The sequence below is a fragment of the Kockovaella imperatae genome (assembly GCF_002102565.1).
Source record: "Kockovaella imperatae strain NRRL Y-17943 chromosome Unknown BD324scaffold_9, whole genome shotgun sequence".
In the NCBI taxonomy this organism is placed as follows: Eukaryota; Fungi; Basidiomycota; class Tremellomycetes; order Tremellales; family Cuniculitremaceae; genus Kockovaella; species Kockovaella imperatae.
Window position 1 is genome coordinate 400473 of NW_019028949.1, and position 27305 is coordinate 427777.

General features: G+C 52.9%; 10 protein-coding genes across 10 annotated transcripts; 7 read left to right on the forward strand and 3 right to left on the reverse strand.

Moving 5' to 3' along the window:
- Nucleotides 1-531: 531 nt before the first annotated feature.
- On the forward strand, nt 532-4193 carry BD324DRAFT_581372 (ras guanine nucleotide exchange factor domain-containing protein; the record flags this gene model as incomplete). The annotated part of the gene is made up of 6 exons (XM_022013497.1): nt 532-3483; nt 3521-3613; nt 3650-3712; nt 3750-3826; nt 3866-3995; nt 4032-4193. The coding sequence occupies 6 exons, from the start codon at nt 532-534 to the stop codon at nt 4191-4193; spliced, it is 3477 nt and encodes a 1158-aa protein (XP_021870147.1).
- Nucleotides 4194-4449: 256 nt separating this feature from the next.
- BD324DRAFT_581199 (PXA domain-domain-containing protein) lies at nt 4450-8027 on the forward strand (the record flags this gene model as incomplete). The annotated part of the gene is made up of 4 exons (XM_022013486.1): nt 4450-5267; nt 5304-7625; nt 7660-7841; nt 7879-8027. 4 exons carry the CDS (start codon nt 4450-4452, stop codon nt 8025-8027), a joined length of 3471 nt encoding a protein of 1156 aa, XP_021870148.1.
- BD324DRAFT_518951 (peptidase M50B-like-domain-containing protein) lies at nt 7893-9567 on the forward strand. The gene is made up of 7 exons (XM_022012982.1): nt 7893-7994; nt 8028-8572; nt 8610-8650; nt 8686-8698; nt 8733-9014; nt 9049-9256; nt 9295-9567. Exons 2-7 carry the CDS (start codon nt 8151-8153, stop codon nt 9349-9351), a joined length of 1023 nt encoding a protein of 340 aa, XP_021870149.1. The 5' UTR covers nt 7893-7994; nt 8028-8150; the 3' UTR covers nt 9352-9567.
- BD324DRAFT_518834 (hypothetical protein) lies at nt 9462-11305 on the forward strand. Its single transcript, XM_022012980.1, has 4 exons — nt 9462-9795; nt 9833-9988; nt 10025-11096; nt 11134-11305. Exons 1-4 carry the CDS (start codon nt 9783-9785, stop codon nt 11174-11176), a joined length of 1284 nt encoding a protein of 427 aa, XP_021870150.1. The 5' UTR covers nt 9462-9782; the 3' UTR covers nt 11177-11305.
- A 1230-nt stretch (nt 11306-12535) lies between these two features.
- On the forward strand, nt 12536-14445 carry BD324DRAFT_518837 (hypothetical protein). Its single transcript, XM_022012981.1, has 6 exons — nt 12536-12701; nt 12741-12847; nt 12885-13163; nt 13201-13552; nt 13588-14137; nt 14172-14445. Exons 1-5 carry the CDS (start codon nt 12615-12617, stop codon nt 13984-13986), a joined length of 1224 nt encoding a protein of 407 aa, XP_021870151.1. The 5' UTR covers nt 12536-12614; the 3' UTR covers nt 13987-14137; nt 14172-14445.
- A 3-nt stretch (nt 14446-14448) lies between these two features.
- BD324DRAFT_581339 (putative translation initiation factor eIF5) lies at nt 14449-15749 on the reverse strand (the record flags this gene model as incomplete). The annotated part of the gene is made up of 4 exons (XM_022013493.1): nt 14449-14487; nt 14525-15516; nt 15555-15666; nt 15705-15749. The coding sequence occupies 4 exons, from the start codon at nt 15747-15749 to the stop codon at nt 14449-14451; spliced, it is 1188 nt and encodes a 395-aa protein (XP_021870152.1).
- Nucleotides 15750-16330: 581 nt separating this feature from the next.
- BD324DRAFT_629890 (hypothetical protein) lies at nt 16331-18569 on the forward strand. Its single transcript, XM_022016269.1, has 12 exons — nt 16331-16453; nt 16494-16501; nt 16539-16634; nt 16674-16744; nt 16782-16820; nt 16857-16988; nt 17028-17274; nt 17309-17489; nt 17527-17605; nt 17645-17851; nt 17886-18242; nt 18278-18569. Exons 1-12 carry the CDS (start codon nt 16411-16413, stop codon nt 18450-18452), a joined length of 1635 nt encoding a protein of 544 aa, XP_021870153.1. The 5' UTR covers nt 16331-16410; the 3' UTR covers nt 18453-18569.
- Nucleotides 18570-18670: 101 nt separating this feature from the next.
- BD324DRAFT_651930 (Cse1-domain-containing protein) lies at nt 18671-22228 on the forward strand (the record flags this gene model as incomplete). The annotated part of the gene is made up of 17 exons (XM_022018414.1): nt 18671-18910; nt 18951-19118; nt 19154-19233; nt 19273-19597; nt 19631-19798; nt 19836-19965; nt 20000-20068; nt 20105-20214; nt 20248-20340; nt 20375-20521; nt 20560-20693; nt 20728-20843; nt 20879-21035; nt 21070-21465; nt 21501-21674; nt 21709-22096; nt 22133-22228. 17 exons carry the CDS (start codon nt 18671-18673, stop codon nt 22226-22228), a joined length of 2991 nt encoding a protein of 996 aa, XP_021870154.1.
- Nucleotides 22229-22273: 45 nt separating this feature from the next.
- On the reverse strand, nt 22274-25057 carry BD324DRAFT_651931 (hypothetical protein; the record flags this gene model as incomplete). Its single annotated transcript, XM_022018415.1, has 3 exons — nt 22274-22316; nt 22360-24400; nt 24439-25057. The coding sequence occupies 3 exons, from the start codon at nt 25055-25057 to the stop codon at nt 22274-22276; spliced, it is 2703 nt and encodes a 900-aa protein (XP_021870155.1).
- A 1300-nt stretch (nt 25058-26357) lies between these two features.
- Nucleotides 26358-27289, reverse strand: BD324DRAFT_629902 (hypothetical protein). The gene is made up of 5 exons (XM_022016270.1): nt 27156-27289; nt 27084-27117; nt 26921-27042; nt 26856-26870; nt 26358-26819 (listed from the first exon to the last, which is right to left on the reverse strand). Exons 1-5 carry the CDS (start codon nt 27252-27254, stop codon nt 26445-26447), a joined length of 645 nt encoding a protein of 214 aa, XP_021870156.1. The 5' UTR covers nt 27255-27289; the 3' UTR covers nt 26358-26444.
- Nucleotides 27290-27305: the final 16 nt, after the last annotated feature.

The window sequence follows — 27305 nt, forward strand, 5'->3', positions numbered from 1 at the left end:
TGAATGCATGCGCTGCCCCCATCCCACATTATTCGACAGCTTTGGATGGCAGCTACCGCACCAAAAAGTCAGTCGCGCCAAATTGAAAACGCGTCCAAGCAGCAATTTTTTTCCAAACCCGGGGGGCGAAGCAGCAGCCTGGGAGAATTTCATTGCAACAACCCGCGACCCGTGGACAATGCTGCTCAAACGTTATAGTCCTGAGGTCATTGTTGCAAACATCTTGGGATAGGTCAAGGACGACAGCAGACGTCCGCTCTTATCCAGAAGAGCGTTTCCTGAGTCGGCAGGGGGGGAGACTAGCTGTAAAAGCCCGCGTCTCATTCGAGAGAGAAACGAGGCTCCGCGCTAGCCGTGCTTTGGAAATCCGAGCGACACCCGCTCTTGGACACTGGCTCGGTCGTTGAGAACCCGTCAACGTCGGAGGTCAGACCGCGCGACGGGGCCCTTTTGAGAACCCTGGCGGAGCTGCGTTCCTGCTAGATACCTCGAACACATCTCTTTCTCTCGATTCGGACCCCTCGCTCCACGATGGAAGTCTCGCATCGACCCAACGCAAGTGCATCCTCCTCATCCTCATCACGCCATCAACCAACACCTTCTACCTCATCCTCACGTGGACTTGTCCCGTTGACCCCGCCTGCTTCACCTTTAACGCATGTTCAGGCGATTCACGATTTTGATCCAGCGCTCTTGGCTTCGACCTCGGCAGCAGGGAGCAACATTTACCTCTCTTTTAAAGCTGGAGAAATCATTCGTGTCCATGTACAGGACGACAGTGGTTGGTGGGATGGAGAGGTTACGGGAGAGAAGACGAATGGATTGAGACGAGGATGGTTTCCGAGCAATTACGTCAAGACGATCATGGGGCGACCATCCTCTACGCGCAACGATTCTATCTCTACCACCCACACTCGCACGGCATCGGCGACCTCTCATCGATCACGCGCCTCGACATCGACACTCCCTGAGAATTTACAACAGCTTCTCAAGCCTGTGGTAGAGGCCCTGTCACTGTTGGAATCAGCCATACAGTCGAATCACAAATCGCATATTCAACCGTCCACAGCATGCGTCATTTCCTCCATACGCTCGGCCTTGCAGCAATCAGATTGTCTGAGCAAGGAGTCCGCGACATTGACAAAGTGGCCGATACTGGGCAAGGAACGTAAGATTGTACTCGTCGAATTATCGAGGCTCGTCGCATGCGCCAGGACAGCAAGTGGAGCCGAAGGCGAGACGGAAAACCCAGAAGCAGATATGGAGGCCCTGGCGAAATCCGCGAGGGGGGTCTTTGGATCTGTCAAACGTCTACTTCACATGGCCAACGAGTGCGGTGTTCAGCCGAGCTCTGTGCCGATGCGGGAGACGGCCTCTGCGCCTGGAGACTCGAGATCCCTTAGGGCAGCCAGCATGGGGGATCTGAGAGGCACACGCAAAGTATCGAGTCCGCCACCACCCATGCCATCTATCCGTGCTGCCTCAGCGCTCGGTCGTGCAAGATCTCCTTCCATTGCTACGCCAGTCTCGGCGACTTTTACCTCGTCTTCAGGTCGATCGACACCCGTATCAGAACGATCCAGACACCACGGCAGTATGGATAGCAGCTCGACTAGCCATTCGTCAGAATCGATTGAAACGACACCTGTCCCACCGAGTGGGACGTTTGCCGAGCCTCAAAGTGCTGCCGATGTGCAGATTGCCATTGGAGCTGCTGAAGACGCCTTGCTGTCCATCATTGCCGCCTTTATCGGTCATATCCATTCTCACCACATCAGTTCACACCCGTCAAGCCATGCCAATCTCATCGAGATGACCCGAGAGACGATCGATGCTGTGCGGTCTGTCCTGACGATCGTCGAGGCGGTCGGAAGGCATCCTTCTGTGCGAGAGACTCGCTCGCGCGAGATTGATCAACTTCGCATAGCCAAAGACAATCTCTACGAAGTCGCTTCGAGGCTCGTCGAGGGAGCCGAGGTGGTGGCAAACGCAGAGACCGCTGAAGAAAACTACGATCAAGTCAAGGCCAGACTTCTTCAGACAGCGACTGGGACATTGCGTGCTGGCACAGAATGCGTGCGGCTCGTCAGACAGTGTGTCGTCGAGGATGTCCTCACGCCTCGTCCACCCTCGACCAACGCGGCATCCCGCCTCGTACCTGATTCGAGTCTTGTCCTTCGCGACAAGGTGGTTGGTGAGCGTGGAATGCACACCCTCTCTGCGTTACATCGAAAAGCCAGTTCGTTGGGTCAACTGAAGAAACGATACGGGGCCAGTCAACCTGAAGAAGTCGTAGAAGAGGATGAGGATCTCACCATGGTAACTGTCAGACCTGATCTTTTACGGACTCAATCTGAAGATTCGGTCAAGGCCCGCAGTCGATCTTCGAGCTTGTCATCCCCGGCACCGCCTCGCATGTCGCACCGCTCACCGTCTCGCTCGGCCGACCTCGACAAATTCACCAGCGACTTCACCTTGCCCGGTCGTTTACCTCACGCTAGTACGTTGAGCGTTCCCGCTACCCCCCTGGCCTTGGCCGACTCACCGGCCCTTGGATTCATCCGAGATGACTCTGGTATCGTTGATTCACTCGACACGGACGCCACGCCCGGCAGGCGGCCATCCATGGCCCCCCGAGCTGTGACTGCGCCTTTGCCCTCTGCCAGTACTGATGTGCGATTCTGGGTGGTCGCGCACGATTATGACCCAAAGGAGATCTGCTTCAATTCCGAGGGCAATATCATTGGGGCCAGCTTGGCGGTCCTTGTGGAGAAGATGACTCCGCATGATGTACCGCCAGAGCATACCTTTTGGCAGACGTTCTTTTACACATTTCGGCTGTTCACCACACCCGACACATTGCTCCAAGCTCTCATTGACCGGTACGATCCGCCGCCGCCGCCTCACGTCTCTTTTGGTGATCGCGAACGGGCCATATGGATCGAGCGCAAGGTAGTGCCTGTGCGACTCCGAGTGTACAATGTGCTCAGAGCTTGGCTGGAGACACATTGGAAACCAGTTGATGATCCGATATTGGATGACCTTTCCGGCTTTTCCAATGTCATTGCGCGGACTCTGCCAGCCATGGCTCCGAGGTTGCAGACTTTGATACGGAGACGCATGTCTGGACCTCTTTCTGCGATTTCAGAGCCTGGTCGGGAATTCATCGGTCTGCCTCCAACGCCGATCATTTCTAAATCCCTCAATGCCATGCTGCTCAAGCACCCGTCCTCGGCTGTCGTCCCCATCATCGAATTTGACACACTCGAATTGGCACGTCAGTTGACCTTGTTCGAGTCCAAGCTGTTCTGCCGAGTGTCACCTGAGGATTTGCTGCAAACTGGCAAGAAGACGATCCCAGAGCTCCGCGCGTTATCGACTGTCAGTAATCAGATCACTGGCTGGGTAGCGGACAATGTGCTCAACGAGCTGGACACGAAGCGCCGTGCGGGATTGTTGAAATTTTACATCAAACTGGCTGACGTGGGTTGATGAGACATCGATTTTGCTGACTTGGCAGAAATGCCTACTGTTGAACAACTTTTCTACCCTGTTCGCCTTGCTCGCCGGCTTAAACAGCAGCATAGTGACGCGGCTGAAGAAAACCTGGGACGTGAGCGTGTTCTGCTCTGCAACCGCTGATAGCCAGGCGCTTCCCGGGAAATACCGGCTCGTCCTTGATCGGCTTCAAAGCGTGATTGATCATTCAAGAGTGAGCGTCGGGTCAAGAGCTCGACACTGATGAGCAGAATCACGCCACATATCGAGCGCGCTTGCGGGAAGTTGACGGTTCTTGTTTGCCTTTCCTTGGCCTCATTCTTACCGAGTGAGTCGTCATCTAACGTGAGACTAGCTCACACAACAGTATCACTTTCACATCCGATGGAAATCCTGATTTTCGTCCGTCTGTCCTCGCACCAGATACCAAATTGATCAATCAAGACAAATACACCAAGCTAGGCAAGATTGCCATTGATTTCGCAAAGTATCAGCAGGTCAGTCAGATCCTTGCGAGCACAGCTGACCATCAGCCGTTCAACTTTCACGAGCTTGAACAAGTTCAAACGTTCCTTCGGCGCGCACTGACTGAACGAGGCAGTCAATCGCTAGATGCGTTGTATAGAAAGAGCTGTGAGTATGGGCTTCTGAGCGTATCTGACGTCAGTGATGCTCGAGCCTCGCAAGGGAGCTGAGAAGATTTCCTCTGCGGTAGAGAAGCCGGGATGGCTTGGGGTCAAAATCTGACCCACAGGGCGTGTTGTAGATTTATTATACACCTGCATCTTCTTATAGCATATCTTGCATCTCGGAATGTCCGGGACCGAAGATCGTTTGGCTCGGACCGGTGGGTTTCATCTTTCGCCTTTCATCATCCACATCACCAAACACACCTGGTGTCGCTGGGATGCTCTGTCAGAGGACTAACCTCTCGACATCATCCCCGCAACCATGCTCGGAATCAGCGCTCGCGCAACAGTGACTTCAGTCACAGCGTTATGCCTCGCATTCCTCCTGCCTCGATTGGGACTGCTAAACACCTTTCTGCTCGCGCCTTTATGGATCTCAGCCGGGTTGGCTGTCTTTGTCGCCTATGCCATCGCCACTGTGGATGCTAGACATCGAGAGCCCTACATTATACGCCCGTTGGGCTTCACGACTCCCTCTGCATGGTCCGCACTGCTGATCAGACGATCGTGGGAGTCGCCAGCTCCGCCGACACTCTCGTCAGAATCAGGATTCGATGCACAAGTGGACTCATTCATGCGACTTGTCAAGCTCCACTTCATAGCCCCATGGTACACTCGTATCTCACCAGACCAGGCGTTTCCGGATCAAGTGGATATACTCGTACGGCACATGGTGGAAGAGCTAGGAAAACGGGCTCAAATAGTAGACTGGCCAAGCTTTATTGTCTCTCGCATATTACCCATTCTCACTGAGCACCTGCGTCATTACCGCTCTGTCGAGCACCTCGCTTCGACTTCCACGACGCCCATGCCGCTGGCATTACCGAAGAAACCACATCCGGCTCTTGCGAATACTGCTCACACCTTTTGGGGAAGCTCTTCATCGATCGAAGCTCATCTTCGGGACAAGCTGGAACGTGTAGTCAATGGGACGCTCCAGGATGGATCGACGGTCGTCTCTACCATGGTCCGTGAGGTTCTTTTGGGGACCATCATGACGCCAGTCTTTGATCTCCTATCGGACAGCGACTTTTGGAACCGTCAGATAGACGATAGGGCGGGGAAATACCTTCACGAACAGTAGGCGTCTATTTCGATCCTTAGCTGACATACAAGAAAGCAAGTCAACAAGTTTCTTTCTGCCCTCGCATCCCTACCGCCTGCATCGCCTCGGGGATCAGGGTCCATCACCGCTACTTCGTCGACACGTCAATTCGAAGCGTTCCTTCGCTCCATTCCAAAAGTCAGGACGCTCGGCGAAGCGCGTCACTTGCGAGTTGACATTGAAAGAGAACAAAGGGCTGCCAAGAGTGCTCTGGATGAAGCTATCGAGTCAAACGATGAGCTGAGGTCGAAGATCGCCAAAAAGTATCTCAAACGCTTGGAGCGGGCGAGGTTGGAAGTCGATAACAGGATCACCGCATTGAGTGGTAGTGTACCGACGCCCGCTCCTGCTGCGCAAGCTCGACCCATCACTCTCTACTCGGTCCTTGCTGATCCTGCAACACTGGCACCTTGGCTCGAATTCATGGAGCGGCGCAAACGAGCCCGTCTGGTGCAATTCTGGCTCACCGTCGAAGGCTTCAAAAATCCTCTGGAGGATGCCTCTCAATTGCAAGCTCAAACTGTCCGCGATGACCTATTGTTCCTTGAGCAATACGCCGACGCCATGTCTGAAACGCATCTCGATGTCATTCGTCGCGCGACTGATACGCCCGAATCGCTTGCTGCGGCACGTCAGGCCATGCTGGCGGCACAGAAGGAAGTCTATGAAGCGATGGAGGAAAATGATTGGCCCCAATTCCGCAAGACTGAGCTTTTTCTCAAGGCCTCGACTGAGATCGCCAAATCTCAACAGGCTGTCATTCCGCCAAAAGACACTTCAACACCGGACTCGCAGATCAGACCCGTTCCTCGGCTGAAGGCCATTCGGCAGCAAGGAAGCTTCACACCTGTCCCCCAGGCATCGACTCAGGTCTCAACGGTTCTACCCACGTTTGAGCGTGCGGCCGACAGCCGGATCTCCATCTCTCGGTCAATGTCTAGCGACGCGTCTCGGACTCCCAGTCTTCCCGTGACACCACCTGCACCTCGTCGCACGAGCCAGCTAGACTTCCTGATAAGTCCTGAAGAGGGCTCGAGAGCTAGGCTGTTCGAAGAGGATGCTATGGAAGACTTTGTTCAGGTGGAAAGAATGGAGGCTATCCAAGCTGCCCTCAATGAGATCATCGCTTCGGACAATGTAGCGACTGGCAGGGCACCAGAATCAATGTCATCATCCTTAGTCCTACCAAAGGCTCGCGTCTCGCCAAAACTCTCTTCGAAGAGCGTTGAGGATTTGCGCTCCGCTCAATTGATTGATCCGCCGCGTCGCACAAGCCATGATCGCCGGCACTTGTTTGACGACATTCCTGATGAAGAAGCAGAGGATACTGTCGACGATCCTGACATCGGCTACGACTCGCCTCGTCCAGCGGCTCCCGGTGATCTCCAGCTCAGTGTAGAGATCGCACGCCTCCAGGATAAGATTACAGAGCTGGTCAAGCAGGAACATCTGTTGGAGAACCTTATACGGCAAGCCGAACTCGTGGGCAATCAGCACGAGTTGAAGATTCTGCAGCGATCATTGTCCTCCATCCGTCGAGAGCAGCGTACGACGGTATTTCAAAAGGCTCAGTTCGAGCAACAGGAGGAGGAAAACCGTCTGGTCCCTGGTCGTACTCTTGTTCACATTCCCTCTTCCGTCGTTACGCTTGATCAGGGCAAGCAGGTCGTCCGCTACTCCATCGAGGTCAAGCAGATTGACGATAAAGGCGGCGTGGTAACGGGTTGGATGGTCGCCAGACGATACAATGAATTCTGGGAGCTAGACAAGGATCTCCGAGACACCTCTCTGCCCGTCTCCGCAGAGATCCCGCCAAAGCGGCTGGTACCTAACATGTCTTCAAGCTTCATAGATACCCGCCGAGTCAGCCTCGAACGTTACCTCCAGTCTTTGGTATCGCAATCGGCGATTTGCGAATCCAAGGTCCTCCAAAACTTCTTGTCTCGAGACACTGTGCCGCTGTCTGAAATCGCCACGCCGCAATTGGAACCGCAGAATATCGTACGCTCACTGTACCGGACCATGGCAACGTCGCTGGACGAAGCGATCCTCGGGCCAAGCATGCTTGATGTGATGTACACCTCACTCAACCGACAACTGTCAGATATCGGTGCCATGATGGGTGGCGAAGAGCTCTCAATGGGCGCACTGTTTCCAGTGCTCAAGCAAGGATGGACGACTCCGTCTCAGGTCTTGGAAAGTGGGCCTGGGTCATTCACCGCGCCCATCTGTGACCTCTTCATCGAAGTCTTCGACCTCAAAGGGAGTAACTGGCTAAGGAGACAGGCTATCGTCGTTCTCTTACAACAGTTCTTCGGCGGAACCATCGAGCGGTGAGTCCTGCCATCCACACTAGGCTGACGGCAGTCGGTGTCGTGATGCTTACATCAATGGCACATCCGCATCCTCCATGGAGCGAGTAGTGGCAATGCTTCAGGAGACAATCTTCCCCGATGGTCAGCGAAGAGTGCCGGCTGCCGCCCGGACGGCCAGAGAAAAGAACGAGTCGAGGAACAATGCAGGGCAGAAACTAGCGATGCTGATACCAGGTAAATATAAATCTTGGGGCTGATCCTGACATATGAGACGTTGCTGCCAACATGATCGGTCGCGGGAATGCTCGCCGGGCTGCACGCCGTGTCTTTGGCGCCCTGCAAGATCAGCGGTTGAATCAACAGCTTTTTCTGTGCATCTTTGACGAAGTGAGTCGATTCCATAGCTTGTCTAACGTCTAGATTGTCGACGCCATGTTCAAGCGCTCTTGACCTACCTTTGACGACATATCCTTGCTCGTCCTTTCATGAACGTCAAGGATATCTATCGGCGGATCAATCTGCTCTATCCCGACCCATACCAATATGGAAGAAAGCCTAGCCAACTTTGATAGCTGGCTCAGCAGGGACAACGCTGGACCGTGGTCGCTTTTCAGTCTCACCGATGCACAGAAGGAGTCTCTCCTATGGATAGGAACGTCAATTGTCACTGTAGTGGCATTCTGGAGAGGCATCCCATATCGGTACCAGTGGGTCCAGGTGTGGTACAAAGACCAACAGACGGAAGATTGGGAGATCAAGTCTATGGTCGTACTCAAGTGGATACCGCTGCTTGCGCCCATCAAATATCTGACCGTGCTGTTTCACGAGATCAGCCATGCTATAGTTGGGACAGCCACGGGCGGTAGGGTCATTTTGATCGTGGTGGATTTCAATGAAGGAGGTTGTACACACTTTTCACGGAAACACCCGCCAAATTACATCGCAACGCTTCCTGCCGGGTACATGTGAGTACACGCCATCGATCTGCAGCTGACTTGCTAGTGGAAGCTGTATCTGTGGTTGCATCTTCATAATCCTAGGCTGTAAGTAAATATCATTGCACCCTGCTGATGATCAGTTGACACGTTGTCGTACGTCTGTCCTATTGGTCTAGCTGACTTTCAGATCGAAATACGCATTCATCTTCTTTGAAGGCCTAACGGCGGTATCCCTCCTCGTCTGCATCGCGACCTTGCCTAAATCATTCCTATTGCACAAAAGACATGCCATACGAAAGCGCTTCCACATGCTGCGCGGTGACAAGTCTCGAGCGGATGAACACGGTGACAGAGCAAGGGAGCAAGAAGACCTGCTGAAGAAAGGTGAAGAGGCGGACCACGACCATGTCCCACCCGAAGCCAAAGATGATCTGCCGAGTGCGAAAGAGCGCATGGTCTCTGCTGAAGCGTGAGTTGAGCGTCTGACGCCAAGCTCACGACAGGATCGTTCTCACCAACCTGATCATTGGCGCCATCGTTGCCATAGCCTGGTTCATCTCAGACTCACTCTACCTTCGATTCGTGATTCTGTTCATCGGCGTGATGAACGCTTTGTATGCCATTTGGGACATTTTCCTAGACGGCATCAAGTACGGCACACAGACATCGGATGTGACCCTGATGGTGCGCGTTTGGAGCCGCAGGCGTCAAGTGAGCACTGGATGCCGGCTCTGCTGACCTCACCCCAGATTGCGGACAAGAAACTGCATACTGGGAGATGTAAGATAAGAGAGTTTCAGAGCTAACAACGAGACTACGCCATAATTTGGTTATCCATCCAGTCCACCCTGCTTGTTGCCAGCGTGCTGGCCGGACTACTCCTGTTCAGACATACGATCGCTGAGCAAGCCATCCGATCACGGGAGTTCCTCCCCTCGCCGAATCATTATGGACCGGCTGATCTGCTCGCGCAAGGCTATGACTCAATTCAGGATGCCTCGCAAGACCTGCAAGGACTGTTTGACTGACCAGAGCATGCTGTACGGTCGAGAACTGCCGTCAAAGGATGGTGATCCTTTTTCACGTCTTTCCGCGGCAGAGGGATCAAAAGATCCGTCCTGGGATGACGGAAATGTCATTGGGACGAATCGCCTCAATACTTCTTCTTTTGCCACCTCATCGATACTTGATCAACCGTGCACAATCTCGCCAGTGTCGAGACTAATTCTCATTCATCATGCCCGTCGAACGTGAGTCTTTAGGTGCCTGCTCCTATTGATTCTTCAGTCAGCGCACCCCCCTTTGCAGGGCAACAGCTCCCTTACGCTCCGAAATTTGTACCGCATGATGATGTTGATGGCGATGCACAGTCGTTGGCTTCTGGTCCTCGATCAATAGTGGGATCTGCTTTCGTCCCAGCTGCTCAAAGGGGCCAGATTAGCAGTGGGTCTCTTCGCGTGAGGTTGCCGCTGATGGCAGCTCCTCATCGAGCTATTCCCGCGTTGTCAGAGGCTGGCTACACCCACCCCAGTCTGCGTGTGCCCGCCCCCGCTTTACCTGGATATGCTCCTTCGTCCACGTCAAAACCATACGGAGTGCAGTCTTCTTACCTGCCGACTCCGACATCACCCCAACATCCTGCTCCTTATGTGATCAAGCATACAGCCTCGACTGCCATTCGACAGGATGGCTGGATGCCAGCTTCTTTGCCTGTTCCTCGACGTGCGCCGCCTCCAGCGTTGACCTCTGACGTCTCTCAACGTGAGCCGCATCGACTGACTACTGCTATCCCGTCTGCACGCTCCATTCGTCGACACAGTCCCTCAGATGACGAGTCTTCGGACGGTAGCTATTACAGTAGAGCGAAGGACGATCGACACAGAGCGACAAGAACTCGGGCAAGCTCGGCAGCGAGCTCAGTGATGCCTTCGAGGCTCACTCCCCGCATACGCCACCACGGGCGACATGAGCATCATCATCAACATCATACCCGCGAATATGTCCCGCCCGTCAATCTTCACTCTCCTGTGTCTCCATCTCCGTTGTCAGCTGTGATTACGAAACCCCGACGAATCGACACTTCTCATCTGCAACCCTCAGACGCCTCTATGATCCCTCCTCCTTCAGTGGATGAGCGCTTTCACGATCTGAAAAATCACGAGCGTCATGCTTCTCGGCCTCGGAGCAATAGAGGGACTGCCATTCCGCCTTCACTATCCCGTCGAGCTCCGGATACTCTGTGGAAGTCGAAGCCTATCGCAAAGTCTGTCAGGGGTCCTTATCGCCGGAATGGTCAGATGGAAGACGGGCTAGGTGCGCTTAGTTTAGATGAACGACAGCATCATCACACCGGCGCTGCAGCGGGGTACTCTTCATCCATGTACCAAGCGCCCAGCGTCTTGGGCGTGCCTGATGGTCAGGCATCAGTATACGACGATCGGGCGAGTGTGGCCGGGAGCGCGTTGACGTTCCTGGATGGCCCCATCGACGGCAGGACCAGCCATTATGGCTTGCCAAAGTACCCGAGGGATGTCAAGCCAGATTATAGAAGGTACGTCAAAAGATATCGACTCTCGCTAACGATACAGATTCATGGTGCAGCGAGGCAACGCTGATGTATATCTCGATTAGGGAGAGTGAAAAGTTTGTGCATGAGATTCACCAGAACTACAACGGGATCGTAGGCATCCTTTCGTCAATCTGTGTCTTCTCCTCGTCGTCCATAATTTTGACTGGACCTCTTTGCACTAATTCCCCTCGAGTGCTTCGGATCAAAATTCAGCTCCGCTTGTTCGGGCTCTTTGCCGAACCAAAGTGGCATGTATGGCGGAGTCCGCGACAAGACGTGGCACGTCGAGAGAACTTTCCGTGTCTGAGGGACAGTCTGTATCAGTTCGTGCTGATACGGCCGAGAGTCGACCTTTCTCCCATCCTGTTCGCGTTCTGCAGTATCTCTACGTAAATCTTTCCCGGCGTCAATTTGCCAAGGATCACTTTGTCCCGGACCTTCTGGGTGGTCGACACGGGTACGCTTCGTCCAAACGCGCAAAGATATCCCAAAAGGCCGAACATCACAGCTTCTTTCGCCCCTGCTGGCATGCCGACACAGCCTTCGTCTTCGGACAGCTTGGCGACTCGGGCTGAGGAGAAGGTCCTTCTCAGCGCGTCCATGATAACCGGGTTTTCAGCACCGCCAGGACCTGTATCAAAAGCCATATACCCAGGCGAATGTGGCGAATTATGAGGCGGGATTACGCTGGCATTTCCCATCCCTCCAATGTTCTGGCACTCGCGAAGCTTGGTAGGATGCCTCAGGAGAGCAGCTTCAAAAAATCCAGATAGAGGAGCTCCCATCCTTCCACAGGCTACTTCTGCCACACGGAAATCGTCCACAACCGTCGTAAACAGTCAGTCGTGCACAATATCGTCCGCTCGCTCACAGTCCCGTCCTCTGCGCGATGACCGAGCTGTCCCCCATTTGCAAGGTACCCATCCTTCTCTCGCCATACGCGTATCCCGTGCCTTTTTCCTGTGCCACAGGTGAATGCCACAATGTCTGACCATGTCTTGCCACAATGTCTACTGTCTTCAGATCGATGCCGCTCTGAAGAACAGCATCGGCGAAGATCTCGCCAATTTCAAGATTCAAGTCACAGATCTCCTCTAAAGTTGTCTGGACTCCCAGTCGACATAGTGATCCGATCCTAGCTTGTAGAGCTGGCTCAATGGGCAGCTCCCGGTATGACAGGAGGCTAATCTGCACGTCGGCCGAGGTGGAGGAAATGAGCAGCTCCGCAACATCGATGCCTTCTCTCAGCGACGGATCAGGATGGCACTCACCATCCACACTCGTCCCACAATTCATGCCTATCACTTTGAGCGGTCCCACGGTGAAACGTGTGCTCCAATGAAAGACGTTGTTATCCACCGAGCCTGTAAGATGATAACGGATCTTCGGTGAAATCACCGTTTCCGACTAATTACTCTTATCTGGCCGCTCGTTTCGGCGAATCCTGGCGAAAGTCATTCTCAGCCTTTTTATGATACCTCTCTCTGCCCAGCCGTAGTTATGTCATCGATTGCAGAATCATCAGAGACACCAGTGAAGCTCAAGAGGATCACAGCTTGCCTTCATTGTCGGAGGCAGAAGCTCAAGGCGAGTCTGATCTTGCAAGACGCGCTCTGATCCTGCTAGTGTGATGTCGGCAAAAGCAAGCCTTGTACAAGGTGTAAGGATGAGGATGTCGAATGTGTCGTTAGACCGAGAGCCAATGCAGCCATCCTAACGGATGACTTGAGATGGTAGGTGAGCTTTAATTGAACCGGTCTAATGGACCAGGCAACAGTCTGTCGAGACTAGGCTGCAGAGCGTCCAGAAAGAGCTGGAACAATTACGGCACTTATCCTCTCGACAATCGCATCATGCACTGCCTACACCTGGCACGCAGACCGACGGATCCAATCCCATAGGAACAGCACGATCAGAGCCTATGCAGGCCATACCTCCGCTTCCGCCTCACTTACTTGGGCTACGGAATATTTTGGCTGAGTCGCTCGCCGCCTTGGAATTTGCGAGTCACGAAGCCTCCGCAGAAGAAGCTGCTCTCTTGTGGGAAGAGTGAGTCAACTGCTCTTTCTCAAGCTAACAGCCCCAGTTTCTACAGCTCTCTAGCCATCTTTCACGGCTTCATTGCTGGTCCAATGATCACTGCTCCATCGCCCCTGTTGCTCACAGCTATAGCCGCGGCGTCCTCAGCGCGATCGTCCGAGTCGTCAACCCTCTCTAGACATCCCATATGGGTTGGGTTATTCGAGCGTGCACTGGCTTCATTTCTCGCGGGAACGAGGACAAGATCATGGGATGACCCAGTTGCCCTGTGTATAGCACGTACTTGGTTCTGGACGGCGGACTGTTCCACCACCGGACTCATCTATGGAGCGTACCTCAGCACCCTGTCGCCGTCTTCTGCGGATCTACGGAGTCGGAGGGTATGGGATTTCATCCTGGTGGGGATATTTGCATGGATTCCGCTGATTCATAGATAACTGCTGCATCGCACTCTGTGCTACACCTGGATACCATAATCATCCCTGAGCGTCCCCCAAGCCTTGTCCCTATGCGAGAATACCCTCACGTTCTATTCGGAGCTCTAACGGAGCTCTTCGACATCATCGGCGAGCTGCCACGGGTCATGTCCGGAGCTGACGGCATTATCATGAGTCTTCTACGACCCCGCGAAACTCGTCATTGGTCCTATGCGCAGCACTCCATACTGAAGACGAGCATCACCGACGTTCAGCGATGGGGAACAAAATGGATCACGGCCATACGCGGAACCTCGGACGACCGACTCCCTGGTGGAAGATCGAGGCAATTCCTGCTCGACCTCGTCGCTGTCTACTATCAAGCTGCTATGCTCATTTTGTACGGGTATCTGTAACAAGGGACTGATGAGCATATCCTACAATACATGGATAGTGCCAGAGTCTTGACCGGATTAGTGGTCGAGAGCTGGTCTTATTCACTTCGACTGTGGCCGAGATTGTTGCTTGACACTGCATTGTTAGCGGCGGTCGTCCTCGATCCAAATGGTAAGCCAACAACATCACTGAGGCTAACCATCAGATACTCTCTCACGTCAGGCCTATGCGCTCTTCACACCAATTGCATCGTTGCTCTCTGATTCTGGGACCCAAATGATCGAGGTTTTGCGCCAGCGATTCTTGTCCAGTCCATGCCACACGGTCCTCTTGCCGTCCTTGGATCCAGGGACCATGTTGCATACTGGCAGTGACGCGTTCTGGGACGATCTATTAGGCATACTGAATGTCGAGCCAGAGAAATCATCATGGCAGAGCTGAGAAGATGGAATGCATACAAGAAACCAATATAAAACTTCAGACTACTCATCGTCACTCTCGTCATCTGCCTCATCAAGCCACTGAACGTCAGCTAGACTCCCTAAACCCCAGACTCACCTTCAGGAAAGCCTCGGCGCTCTTTCGAACCTTCTTACTCTTGTCTTTCTCGACATACTTCTTGCTAACGTGAGTTCCCCAATTACGAACAACCTCCTCGTCTAGAATGTCATCCTGATACAAGGTCATGAGGATTTTTGACGTGGTGCCCGAGCTCAACAACGAATCGCATTCGGGCGAATATGCCAAGAGACGTTCGAACCCGCCCAGGAGGGACTTTTGGTGCTTCTCAGAAGTACAGAGAACTTGCAAGAGAGCCGTTCGCTTGGGGACTTCAGTTGCAACGCTGTTGGTGAACAAATGATGTCCGACCTCGACAAGAACCTTGTGCTTTCCCACGATGCCAAGGTCCTTTACTTTTCCGATGATCTCGGTGTCCTCAGCAGATTTGTTGTCCTCAAGCCAGGCACCGAGCACAGAGTATGGGGAGTCGGCATCATCGTCATCGTCGTCGTCGACATCAAGCTTGGAGAGCTTCTTTGAGACGACTTCGGCTTGGTCGGGATCTTCTAGAATGGGGTCGGATCTGCCCAAGGCCGCATCGATATCCGTACCACGGGTGGGCACACCATTGTCCGCTGGAGGGGTGTCTGGACCGTCCTCGTCATCGCCATTGGTAGCGGCATCAAACACCATGGGTCCGCCGACATTGGCTTCAGCAGTCATGCCGCCTCGCTTGCCCTTCTTCGTGCCCTTCTCCTTTGCCTTGGGAGGGTTTTTGATGATGTATGTGATGAGCTTGTGTCGCATATCGAGCGGAGTCTGAGCCCCGCATGCCTTGCAGTCTCTAGTAAGGTCCTCTCGACCAGACTTGCCGGATATGATGATTTCCGTCTCGGGATTCTTGCACGAAGGACAGAGTACAAACTTGTCGATGAATGCGTCTAGCAATTCCCTGAGTCGGTCGGCTTGATGGGCACCATTGACAATGTATCGTTCATTGGCCTCGGAAGTCTGTGCACCGAGCTCATATCCAAAGAACTTGGTAGGGTCTGTAAAGGTCAGCGTGAGCCAATGTAAATCTCCTCACACGTTGGCGGTCTGTTCAAAGCCCTTGCAACATCTTCCATATTGGGAACAACGGTTTTGATACCGTTACCCCGACCCTCAATTTTGGTCTGCAAAAGAGGCATCTTGTATCGCTTACAAGTCAGCGACAGAGAGCAAGGGGATACCTCACGTAAAATTTGTCGTCGACATCTCGACGGATATTGACAGTCGCCATTTTGTCAGGTCTGGCAAAGGTCAAACGCTGGTGGGCAGCGGCAAACGTACGATTATAGACGGGTTTGTGTGGGATGACTGATATTTGCTAAAGCCGCTATGGGATGTTTGGATGTCGAGGAAAGCATGAACAGGAAGGTCTGCCAAACTCAGCGACGTGCTTTCCGCCTCAGTTCATGCTCACCTGGCCAACCTCTATCTCTATTCTTGGTTATACCCCACTCGGAGCAATGAATGGAAGTTTTATAGCGTGAGGACCTGATCTTGCCTGATTGAGCTCGTGGCCCGAGTGATAGGAATGATATTGAGCGGTTACAGGATACTCAAGAGCAGAGTGATATGGGTTCGGGATGAGCTTTGATCGACGGTAAGGTCAGAAAGGAGAGCGAGTACGAGAGAGAGTAGAGTTGTCAGTCGATTGGACGAGAGACGAAGGAAAAAAGAGTAACGGAACCAAAAAATGGGAATGGTCTGAACGGTCTAGACCGAATTCGCCACGTGTCTATCACCTATTCACGTGACTCGATCGAGCCCCGCGGCGCCGATCTCTGAAACACGAATGACGTCTGTGTTCTAAATTTTGGGATGTTGATGAATAGAGGGGCGTGCTGGATCTGATCCTGCGATCCATCTGTCAATATTCAGTCTGTACAGTCTTCACGATGGCACAGTCAGAGAAGATGAAAGTCTGTGTAGTGGGAGCAGGTGAGTGATCCCAAATTGGGCATGTCCACTGACACAGCAGGTGCATCAGTAGGTGTATTCAAGTGTAACCTTGCTGAACGAGCAGGGCATGTCGGCAGCGTATGCGATGTCCAGACATCCCGAACGATTTCAAGTGACCGTTCTCGACAAGGAGAAAGAAGCGGGAGGCATGGCCACATCGGTGACTGATCTCTACTTGACTACGCTGATGATCACTCAGATCAAGATCGATGCGGACAAGTACGGTGCAGGATACATCAACGATGGAGTTCAGGGATGCAGTCCTCAATTGTGAGTGGTAGGTGCGGCTATATCCATTGACATGCAGTTACAATTCGATTCGAATGTTTGACATTCTCGGATACAAGTGCGTCTCAAGGAATCGGTTACATCTGACCTATAGGCCAACGCCAGTAGGCATGCAAGTGTCATTCGGCAAGGACAAATACTACTGGTCCAATGTTTACCCAACCCAACTTTCAAGATCATTCGAGAAGGATATCAAAAAATTTGGAAGAGTCCTTAAGATCATCAAGTGAGTTACGAGTGCTGGAATTACGACTGACCTCGCCAGATTCTTCGAGGTCATTTTCGCCTTCATTCCTGTCAACACCATGCTTAGAATCTTCCGATTCTCCCCCGAGTTCGGCGAGCGTATGATCTACCCTCTAGTGGCTTTGTTCTTTGGGACCGGGAACCAGACTCCATTCATCTCTAGCGCCATTCTTGAGCGTGTGTTCTTGGACCCCAGCATGAAATTGTTCGAATTCGACGAAAAGTCCCTGCTCGCAAGTATTCCCACCATGTACGGCTTTCCAAATGTAAGTTGTCTCTCTGTCGCCTCACTAATGGTAGCTCCATGATACATACGCAACGTGGCAAGAGAAGAACGAAGAGAACGGTAACGTCGAGTATAAGATCGGGTACGAAGTCACCGCAATCAAGGAAAGGTCAAAGAAAGGTGTCGTCGTCGAATGGAAAAAGCCCGATGGCAAGCTGGAAGAAGGCCGATTCGATGAGTTGATCCTTGCTTGTGGTAAGCCAAGTTGAAACTCGATTGGTCTGACACATAGATGCCGACACTGCCCTCAAGCTCTTGGGCAAGAATGCTACGTGGCGTGAGCGCAAAGTCCTCGGAAACGTCTTGTATCTGTAAGCAATGGCGACCGAGGTGCCTCAGCTGAGTTCTAGAAACGATGTCACCATTACGCACAATGATTTGGCCTACATGGAAAAACACTACGAGACACGTTACCGACCCGAGCTCAATGCCAAGTCACAAGGTAAGGACGACGACGAAGCATTCGACTTCGCGGAGAAGAATTTCAGGCCGCTCTACTACATCAAGGAGTATGAGCAGGATCGAGCCAAGATTGAAATGAGTTTCGATCTCACTCAGTAAGTCGGCCAGATGATGGTAGCTAACATTCAGCTATCAGCCACAATTCCGAGGTATGCCTCCGACTGGTCCGCCTCGAACCGAGTCTTCCGATCGAGACCCCACGGACCCCTCGGATCCGGCACACGATACCACTGGGGACGCCGCTCGCAAAGGCTCAGATCCGGATGGCAAGAAAGAGGCCAAGATCGAAGATCATGTTTTCCAGACTATCTTCCTGGACAAAGAAGGAAGTAAAGATCTTTGGACCGAGAAGGAAATTGCACAGGACAAGCGTATCTATGAGAAATGGTGGAAACAGCAGTCACATAGAGCCCAGCATTACTACAAGGTCGTCCCGTGGATGATGTTCCTCAACGGAAAGAACAACACCTACTTCGCCGGTGCTTGGTGAGTAGCATGATAGTTAACTCACTGACCTCCAGGACGATTCTCAACATGCACGAACTTGCTGTGACATCTGGCTTCTCAGCTGCATACCGTCTCGGAGCCAAATATCCATTCTCCGGGGACGAGGGATGCGAGCGACTATTCAAGTTGTACCTCGCGGCGAGCCACGGTGTGAGAGCGGTGAGTCACACGACGAGAACTGTGGGCTAAAGAAAGCGCGCTGAGGACCGCAAGGGTCTGTTTGTGTGATCGGATGTAGCCATAGTCGTATCTGTAGAGACTCTCCCCTAGTTGGATCCACTAATGTATGTAGCGGAGATCGCCGTCTCTTTGCTTTAATTTCTCACAGTCGCGTGCTGGTGTCGCCTCGACGCCTTGCCAGTTGCTTTTTCTGAATTGATCTTTTCAACAACATTACAGACCCAATCATGGCATCTTCAGATACTCTGAGGGCACTGTCCCAAGCTCTTTCTTCCACAGTCGTCTCTCACGATGCTGCGACTCGCAGACTGGCTGAAGAGTCATTGAGGCAAGGCGAGAGTCAACCGGGGTTTCTTGTCCTGTTACTCCAGCTCGTCAGGTCTGACGATGTGGACATGATTGTTCGACAGGCTGGCGGCGTCTACTTCAAGAATGCGGTAAAAAGACTCTGGGAGGGCGAGGAAACGGTAAATGGCTCGCTGTTATCCTCAGCTGATCGCCTTTCAGGATGTGATGATCAGCCCTGAAGACAAGGCTGCGATCAAGCAACAGCTAGTTCCAATCATGATCGCCTTGGGTAGCCCTGCGACTGCCAAGCTACAAGCTCAGATCGGCGAAGGTCTAGCAATCATCGCTGAGAAGGACTTCCCAGAGCAGTGGGAAGGACTGGTCGACGTAAGATTGAGCTCAGAATCCTGCTCACATTCCAGGAACTCGTCGGTAGTCTGTCCCCGGATAACTTTGTTATCAACAACGGCGTCCTGGCTACTGCACACTCCATCTTCAAGAGGTGAGATGAGGTGATCCACTCCTTTGAGCTCATACCCAGGTGGCGCGCCCAATTCCGTTCTGACAAGCTCTACTCTGAGATCAATTTTGTCCTCGCCCGCTTCTGTCAACCCTATTATGAGCTGTTTGCTCATGTCGACCGATTGCTATCTGCTCCAGCAGGCCAGCCTCTTCCAGCTGGATCTTCCATCCCTCTGCTTGCTCAATCTCTCCTCCTCCTCATACAATTGTTCCATGATCTCAGCTCGCAGGATCTGCCTCCATTCTTCGAAGAGAACATGGGAAGTTTTATGGGCGAACAAGGTGGACGTGAGGGGTGGTTGAGAAAATATCTGAGTTGGGAGCGAGAAGAGCTGAAGGGCGATGTGAGTAGTTTTGAGAGATAGTGCTGATGACAGGACGAGGACGAGACGCCTGGGCCATTACAGAAAATTCGGTCGTCCATCTGCGAGATTGCCGAATTGTACGCCTTAAAGTACTCAGACGCCTTCAATCAGCTCGGGACATTCGTCGATGGTGTATGGAACATGCTCACAACATTGGGGCCTGGGGCGAAAGAGGATGTCGTAAGCTCGAGGCGGCGAACTTAACTCTGATGTCCAGCTGGTGTCTCGTGCTCTGAAATTCCTCTCAGTGGTCGTAAAGATGGGCGATCATAGAGATATGTTCTCATCTCCAGCGACACTTAATATGTTTTGCGAGCGCATCATTCTGCCCAACATGACTCTGAGACGTGAGTATGTCCCATGTGCAGCTCTGACAGGCAGAAAACGAAGAGGAGATGTTTGAGGACGACCCAATGGAGTATATACGGCGTGACCTCGAGCCATCGACAGGTCAGTCGAGGTTATGATGTTCACTGACTTGCTCAGAGAGTGACACTCGACGGCAAGCTGCCACAGACTTTACTCGTGCGCTCATGGAACACTTTGACCAGCAAGTCACACAAATCATCAATGGGTACATTACCAGCTTCCTGCAGGTGCGTCCATGTATACGGCCAAGCTAATTGCAGGAATACGCCACAAATCCGGCCGAAAAATGGAAGAGCAAGGATACTGCCATCTACTTGCTCACCTCGATTGCGTCGCGAGGCTCGACACAACAGGTGAGAAGGGCTGCATGCTGAAGCTCATGTCCAGCTCGGAGTTACCTCGACCAATGTACTTGTCGATGTGGTCAACTTTTTCGGTCAAAATATCTTCGCCGACCTGCAAGCAGCTTCTGGCACTGTCCACCCCATTCTCACTGTCGATGCCATCAAATTCCTTTACACTTTCCGCAATCAAGTAAGTCGAGGGCCGATGGAGCATCGCTGACAGTCCAGCTCACCAAGGATCAATTGGTGTCTGTCCTTCCCCTCCTCGTTCAGCATCTCGCCTCGGACAATTACGTTGTTTCCTCTTACGCAGCCATCACGATAGAACGCATACTATTCATCAAAGTCAATCGACAAGCACAGTAAGTCAAGTGAAACGACACCCGCTAAATTGAGATTCACGCAATCCGATGTTCGGCCATTCGCCGAAAACATCCTCATGACCCTCTTCGCCAACATCGAACGAGGAGCAACACCCGAAAAGATCTCTGAAAACGACTATCTCATGAAATGTGAGTCCACTCTCCTTTGTCAGTCTAACATGCAGGCGCTATGCGAGTCATTATCACCGCTCGTCAAGCTCTCACGCCTGTGTACGCCAACGTCCTCTCACGCCTCGTCAATATTCTCGGAGAAATCAGCAAGAATCCAAGCAACCCAAAATTCAACCAGTACTGCTTTGAAAGTGTATCGGCACTCATCAAGTGGGTCGAGCGATCACCTCGAGCTGACTGTTAGATTCGTCTGCGAGGGGGCACCCTCGGCGCTGCCACACTTTGAGCAGGCACTTTTCGGGCCCGCTCAGGTCATCTTAGCACAGGATGTTACCGAGTTCATTCCCTATATATTCCAGATTCTCGCTCAGCTACTTGAACTGCACCCACCAACCGAGCTGCCGAACGAATATCAGGCCTTGCTCGCGCCTCTTCTCTCGGCGAGTCTGTGGGAGCAACGGGGCAACATACCAGCTTTGGCCAGAATATGGAAAGCTCTCCTCATGCGTGGGGCGCCGCTCATCGCTTCGAATGGGCAAGTTCAAGGCCTTCTCGGTATCTTCCAACGGCTCGTCAACAGCAAAGTCAACGATGTGTATGCTTTTGAGCTGCTACAGGGACTCTTTGAGTTCTTGCCTTTGTGAGTAGACGTGCATGGGCTATGCTCACGCGCAGAAATGACATGAGGCAGTATGCCAACACCATTTTCATGCTGCTCTTGACTCGACTCCAATCGAAGCCGTCATCTCAGTTCACGGCAAGCTTTGTACACTTGTTCACTTTCCTATGTGCGATCCAGTCTGTGGGACCAGACTTTGTGATCCAAACTCTGGATGCGATTCAGGCTGGGTGAGGGCGTGAGAAAAGCTGAGCTGATGTTCAGACTCTTTGGGAACATCTTGACCGGCGTGATTCTCGCCAACACTCAAAAGGCGCCGATCCGTTATCGCAAAGTGGTCGAAGTTGGACTCACCAAGCTGCTCACCCAGAGTGACGCCACGCTCGCCTCGCCGAATCAGCAGCATTGGCCGTCAGTCCTCCTCGCCTTACTGGACCTGTTCACTCTCCCCCAGGATATCACCTATACGAATGGAGATGGAGCGCAGGAGGATCTGTCTTCCCTTGACCCAGAGGAAGCGAGCTTCCAGTCCTCCTTCTCAAGACTCGGTGCATCCGAATCTGCTACGCATGACCCTGTCTCGGACGTCAAGGACGAAAAACTTTTCGCTAGCAAGGAGATTTCCAGGCGGAGCAAAGAGCGACCGGGTGTGGTGAGTCAAGTCGGATGGTGCAGTCCTGACATATAGATCCCTGCCCTTGTACAGCAGGCTCAGGCAACCGAGGCCAAGACCGTCGGCGATTTCGTGAGCTATATGCGGGACAATGGGGACGAGATTGTCTAGATGTATGCAACAGAGGGTATACAACGTTGGATCTATGGGACTTGTCTAAAAGTAGTACCGCTGACCCTTTGATCTGCTGGTCAAAGCCCTGAGAGGTTATCAGCTGATGCGAGCACATTGACTCGACTTACATTGTGCTCTTGCGATTATATCGAACGTCGATGACGACTCGAAAGACAATGACCACGGTACATTCTACGAATTCTAAGAGGATAGCCAAGAGACAGATGAGATCGTGCACTAGCCGTCCAGGGATGGTCTGCATTTCAACCGCGCAGAATTCGCTTTGGACCATGACGGGCGCCTGACTGTCCCGTATGGTCCGTAGCGTAGGTAGTTGTTGCGAGGACACACGGCGATGCGCCAAAGCGATGGACGAATCTGATGTCTGGCGGTCCACTGTGGGTCGAGCTGGAAGTGGCAGGCTCAATCTGTATGCTGCCCGACGCCTCATTTGATCGAGTCCCGGACGATGGATGGCTGAGGAAGGTGCTGCCCAAGGGTCTTCAGTTCCAAGTTCGTCTGGCGATTCATCCTCTTCGGAGGAGGACACAAGTTCGGCCATTGGCCCTTTTCTAGCCAATGGTGAAACAATGCTCAATGCCCATTTGATCCGTGGGAGGCTTCTCGTGATCTTTTGCATAAGACTATCTCGCTCGGCTTCAGAATAAGCTGTTTTCGAGTACGGCGAGATGGTGGCGGGAGCGAGAGCCAGAGCGAGGGACGACAAGGCTGCAGAGACATGTGCGGGGAGCGGTTCAGGCGTATGACCCGGTCCATCCGATTCAAATGACTGATCGGCTTCGTTGTCATCCTGATCTTTTACTTGAGCAGCGGGTCTTGCTCCTGTGTCACTGTCTCCATCAGCACCACCACCACCACCGCCGCCAATGCTTCCCGCTGTGGACTCGTCTTCTGTCCTCTCAGGCGACGGTTCGGTCACGCGCATCAACGTGCGCTCGATGGCTTGCATACTGATATCCCAGGAGCTTTGCGCATCGCCAAGTTCGCTCCCTAGCGTTCGAGCGCGAGAAAATGTTGAATCGGGATCAAGGGCTGAAGAGACGAAAGCCCGCATGCTTTGCATTCGGCGAGAAAGGGAAGCGAATGCTGGTGATAAAGATGGGCGAGGTGTTATTTGCACTCGGACGGTGGATCGCATGGTTGGAAAAGGGTATTCTTCGTTAGCTTCATCTTCTGGATCTATTGGTGTGGAGCCTCTGCGAGGGCTGGGCCAGGGCGAACGACGAAATGACGAAGATGACATAGCAGATACAGGCGATCGTCTGGTCGTCGTGGATTCGGAGCTCGATCCGTCGGATGAGATGGCCGTCCTGCGAGAAGAAGAGCTCGGCGGTTCAAGAAAGGTGGATTGAGAAATCTTCTTGCGTATGCGTCGAGCGTCGAGAGGGAGATGGGTCGTATGTCGAGAAGAAGTCGAAGTCGAACGAATGGAGGAAGGACTCGCTCCCCGACTGACTGTTGCAGGTCTTCTCAGTCGATCGCTTACATCTCCAAGATCCGGTGCTTGCGCATCGTCAGATGTCCTCGAAGTCGACGGGAAGGCAGGGTAAGAAGTCGATCCCCAGCCAAAAGGCTCTGCTGTGCTAAGCAGGTCGGCTAGTGATCGGCCGCTTTGTCGAGTCACACCACCACGCGGCGTGCTTATCTGAATGGCGTGCTCCCTTGCCAACACCTCCTCCTCCGCTCGATCTGCGAACCGTTGAAGCTTTTCCATTTCTCGTCTGAGTCTTAAAGCAAGTCTGCGCTGTGCCTCTTCACTCTCCCTCGCTTCTTGCAAGGCTTGCTCAAGCGTCAATATCCGTTCATCGGCGACTTCTTGCTGCAGTGTTGGTCCAGTGTAAAAATGTCCGCCGAGTCTAGGCCGTGATTGCCGCTGTTGATGAACGTGAAAGGGGATAGACGAATCACCAGCACGGAAGGTACGAAACAATCGAGACGATTCGCCAGGCGTATGAGGCTGGTTCAAGGGCTGATTGGATCGGGAAGAGGAGGAGCTTATGGAGCGCGGGGCCACATGAGGACGACTGGGAGAGGGGTCGAGAATAGCTGCTAATGGCAAGCCGGCCAGAACGTGTTGAGGAAGGCACGCAAGTAGCTGTTCTTGTGTAGACAGAGCTTGTTCAGCAAATTGGGCAGCCATGGCAAGTTCTACACCATCAGCACCGCTCATGAGCACCATGACCTACCCTGCTCTCTCCGCCTCATCTTGCGTTTCATCTCCTTCATTTTTGCCCGGATAGTCGCTTCATCCATGCTTTCTGCACTGGCGCTTGAGACGCCTGACGAGACTGAACGAGCATCGAAATCGATGTTGAGACCCAACACTCGAGCTGCATCGGCTGCTCTTTGAGCTCGAAGCTCCTCCTCATCTTCAGTCTCCGGCTGTGTCGTCGAATCCTGCATTGGCGGAGTGGGAGCACCCCCCGGTAGGTCCTCGTCTTGCCCTATCGCCAGACTTCCGCCTCCATAAGGCGGTGGAGGGGATGGTTGGACTTCCCCAAGTGTTCGGAGTGACGAGAGGCTGGGTATAGATTCGGAGGATTCGAGAGTGCCGGGTTTGGCTCCTCCGGGAGAAGACAAGACATCAAGCTCGAGACTGATGTTGGCCAGTTCTCTCGAGTCCACGCTGATACGTTTGAGCGCTGCTCGGTGTTTCGCATCGAGCGGGGAGGCTGGGGATCTGCATTCACCAGGTATAGACGAAGAAGATGGAAGGGAAGGATGTGGGATTGGCTTGACGTCCTGTCGATGGACAATGCTACCAGGAGGTCGGGGTCGTCGATTGGAGGGATCAGGCGTGAACATGGTGTTGGTTCGGTCCTGAGGGGGGAGGAGAGACGGGTGATAGAGTTGCGTAAAAGTCCCCCTGGATAGGCTCCTACGGTCGACAGCCAATTCCTGACCGAGACCTCGAAGCCCCCTCCAGATCTCTATATCGACTTGAGATGTGAGTCAATGTGAGACCAAACATGTGCGAGGGGAAGTGTATGATGATGTGGCTGTCGAGAGTGATCAAAAGAATGTTGCTGTCCAGCAAGCTGTTGTTGGGCAAGAACGTCTCAGGGGGAGGGAGATCGAAGAAAGTAGCTCAGGGGGCGACGTGAACCTTTTATCCGACTCGATACGATCAGATGGCACATGAGCAAAAAGTTGACCCACGCCAAGGGAGCACTACTCACGGGCCCCGGATCTTGAGAGATCAGAATACTACAGAATCAGAGACTCTGCGCACTGCTTAGTCAACATGGGCCGAGGAATGATACAGTAGAAGAGATACAAAGGCGTGGTCCCAAGCTTGCTCTGACGATTCAGTAAGCGAGAGAGAGAGAGAGAGAGGTGATCAACAGTCATCGTCAAAAATCCCACGGCGGCGAGCGAGCGAGGATCTTTTGGTTGTTTTGAGAATCTGGTAAACGGGGAAAAAAAGCTTAAATTCAGCCGTCAGGCATCATCATCTGATATGGCTATCGCGGCACTTCGGAGGAGGGGGCGTCCATCTGCGCCTCTCATGAATGGCTGTACATGATGTGCTGATATGCATGAGAGATAGATATGATCAGCCTGAATACACTCCGCCGCCATTGCTGTCCAAGTGAGTTAGTCACCCATCGAATCTATTATCTGTGTTGTGAAAATCAATCGCGTCTGCAAAAATACATTGCGGTGGGAAAACGTGGCAATTCTTTCAAGAGGCCGGCCTGCCTCTCAGTCATTGATCTGGAGCATCACGAGAGCGAGTATAGAATGAGTGACAGGACATGAAGCGGGCCAAATATCGGGAGAAGAGAGCGCATCATCCATCATCCACATGTCAGGATATAGGCGCCATACAATGCCTCAAGAGATCGTGTATTGGTAGTTACAGTATCTTCTGATAACGCTGCGGCCATGAGCAGGCCTTAGTATGGTGCGATGGTTCAAACACGCTTGCGGCAGCATGAGCCGCTCTGTTGCCAAACATACCTTGACTGAGTTCGGCACAGACTCATCTTGAGTTTTTTTCTCGTCACCCCTGACGAACATGACCCGTCGCCGATCCGAAGCAGCTTCGGGCACGTATCACGACGCAAGTTAGCTAATTAGAATGAAACGTGGAGCTGCAGGCCTGATGAGCAGCCGGCCAGCCGGCCAGCCTCGGCAGCGTTGCGTTGATAGCCAAATCTCTGCTCTTGCCCATAGCCCATTCATACACTTATTTGTACCCGACCATCGGGAAGTATGCGTACGGAGCACGAGGAATCTCTTCTCCGGGTTGAGGAATCCACTTTGGTCCAAGCTTGGGTGGAGTAGGCGGCAGTCCACTTCCTTGTCCAGTTTGTATACCGGAACCGATAAAGGCTTTACCTTCGGGCAATTTGGCAATGACAGTGTCCAACGATGGAGGTGCAGACGTGGGAACAATGTTTCCAGTCGAGTCTGCCGACTGTGGAGAGATGGCAGAAGCATTCCTTGGCGTTTCAATCTCAGTCTTTGGAGCTGGGATGGAGGCGACAGAGGGCGAAGCAATCAGGAGACTGGAGAGTTTGTTTTGAGTGACGAAAGACGTCTGAGGGTAGTTCCTCCGGGCCTGTAGCGTCAGTAAAGGCAGTGCGTGAATGCTTACATCTCGTTTCCAGTACTGTACATCCATCAGCATGAGACCTCTTGTGCGACAATGACTGCACTCACGGGGTTGAATGCAACATCACTCGCTGCGGTCGCCGGTGTCGCATAACGCTCAGGCCGAGATCCCGGAGGTGGGTATCGGTGCTGAGTCGGAAGAGGAAGACCAGTGGATATTTGAGGATTGACTGTGACGGATGAGTGGGGGAGAACTCTCGATGCAGCTCACTGGCAAGGGTATCTCTGAATCGTTTCCAGAAACCCTAGGAGATTAGACTGGATTGCATCAAGCATGGCTCACTGTTGACGAGACGTGGTACAGAGTGTGGTCTGCCGACATGGGCTCTGGTGTGGCCCCCGCCGATTTGGCGGCGTTTCGCAGGACGAAAGCAGCTCTCATCGTGACCGTTCGACGATGATGACTTAGGGCAGTGGATGAGTGGGATGAAGG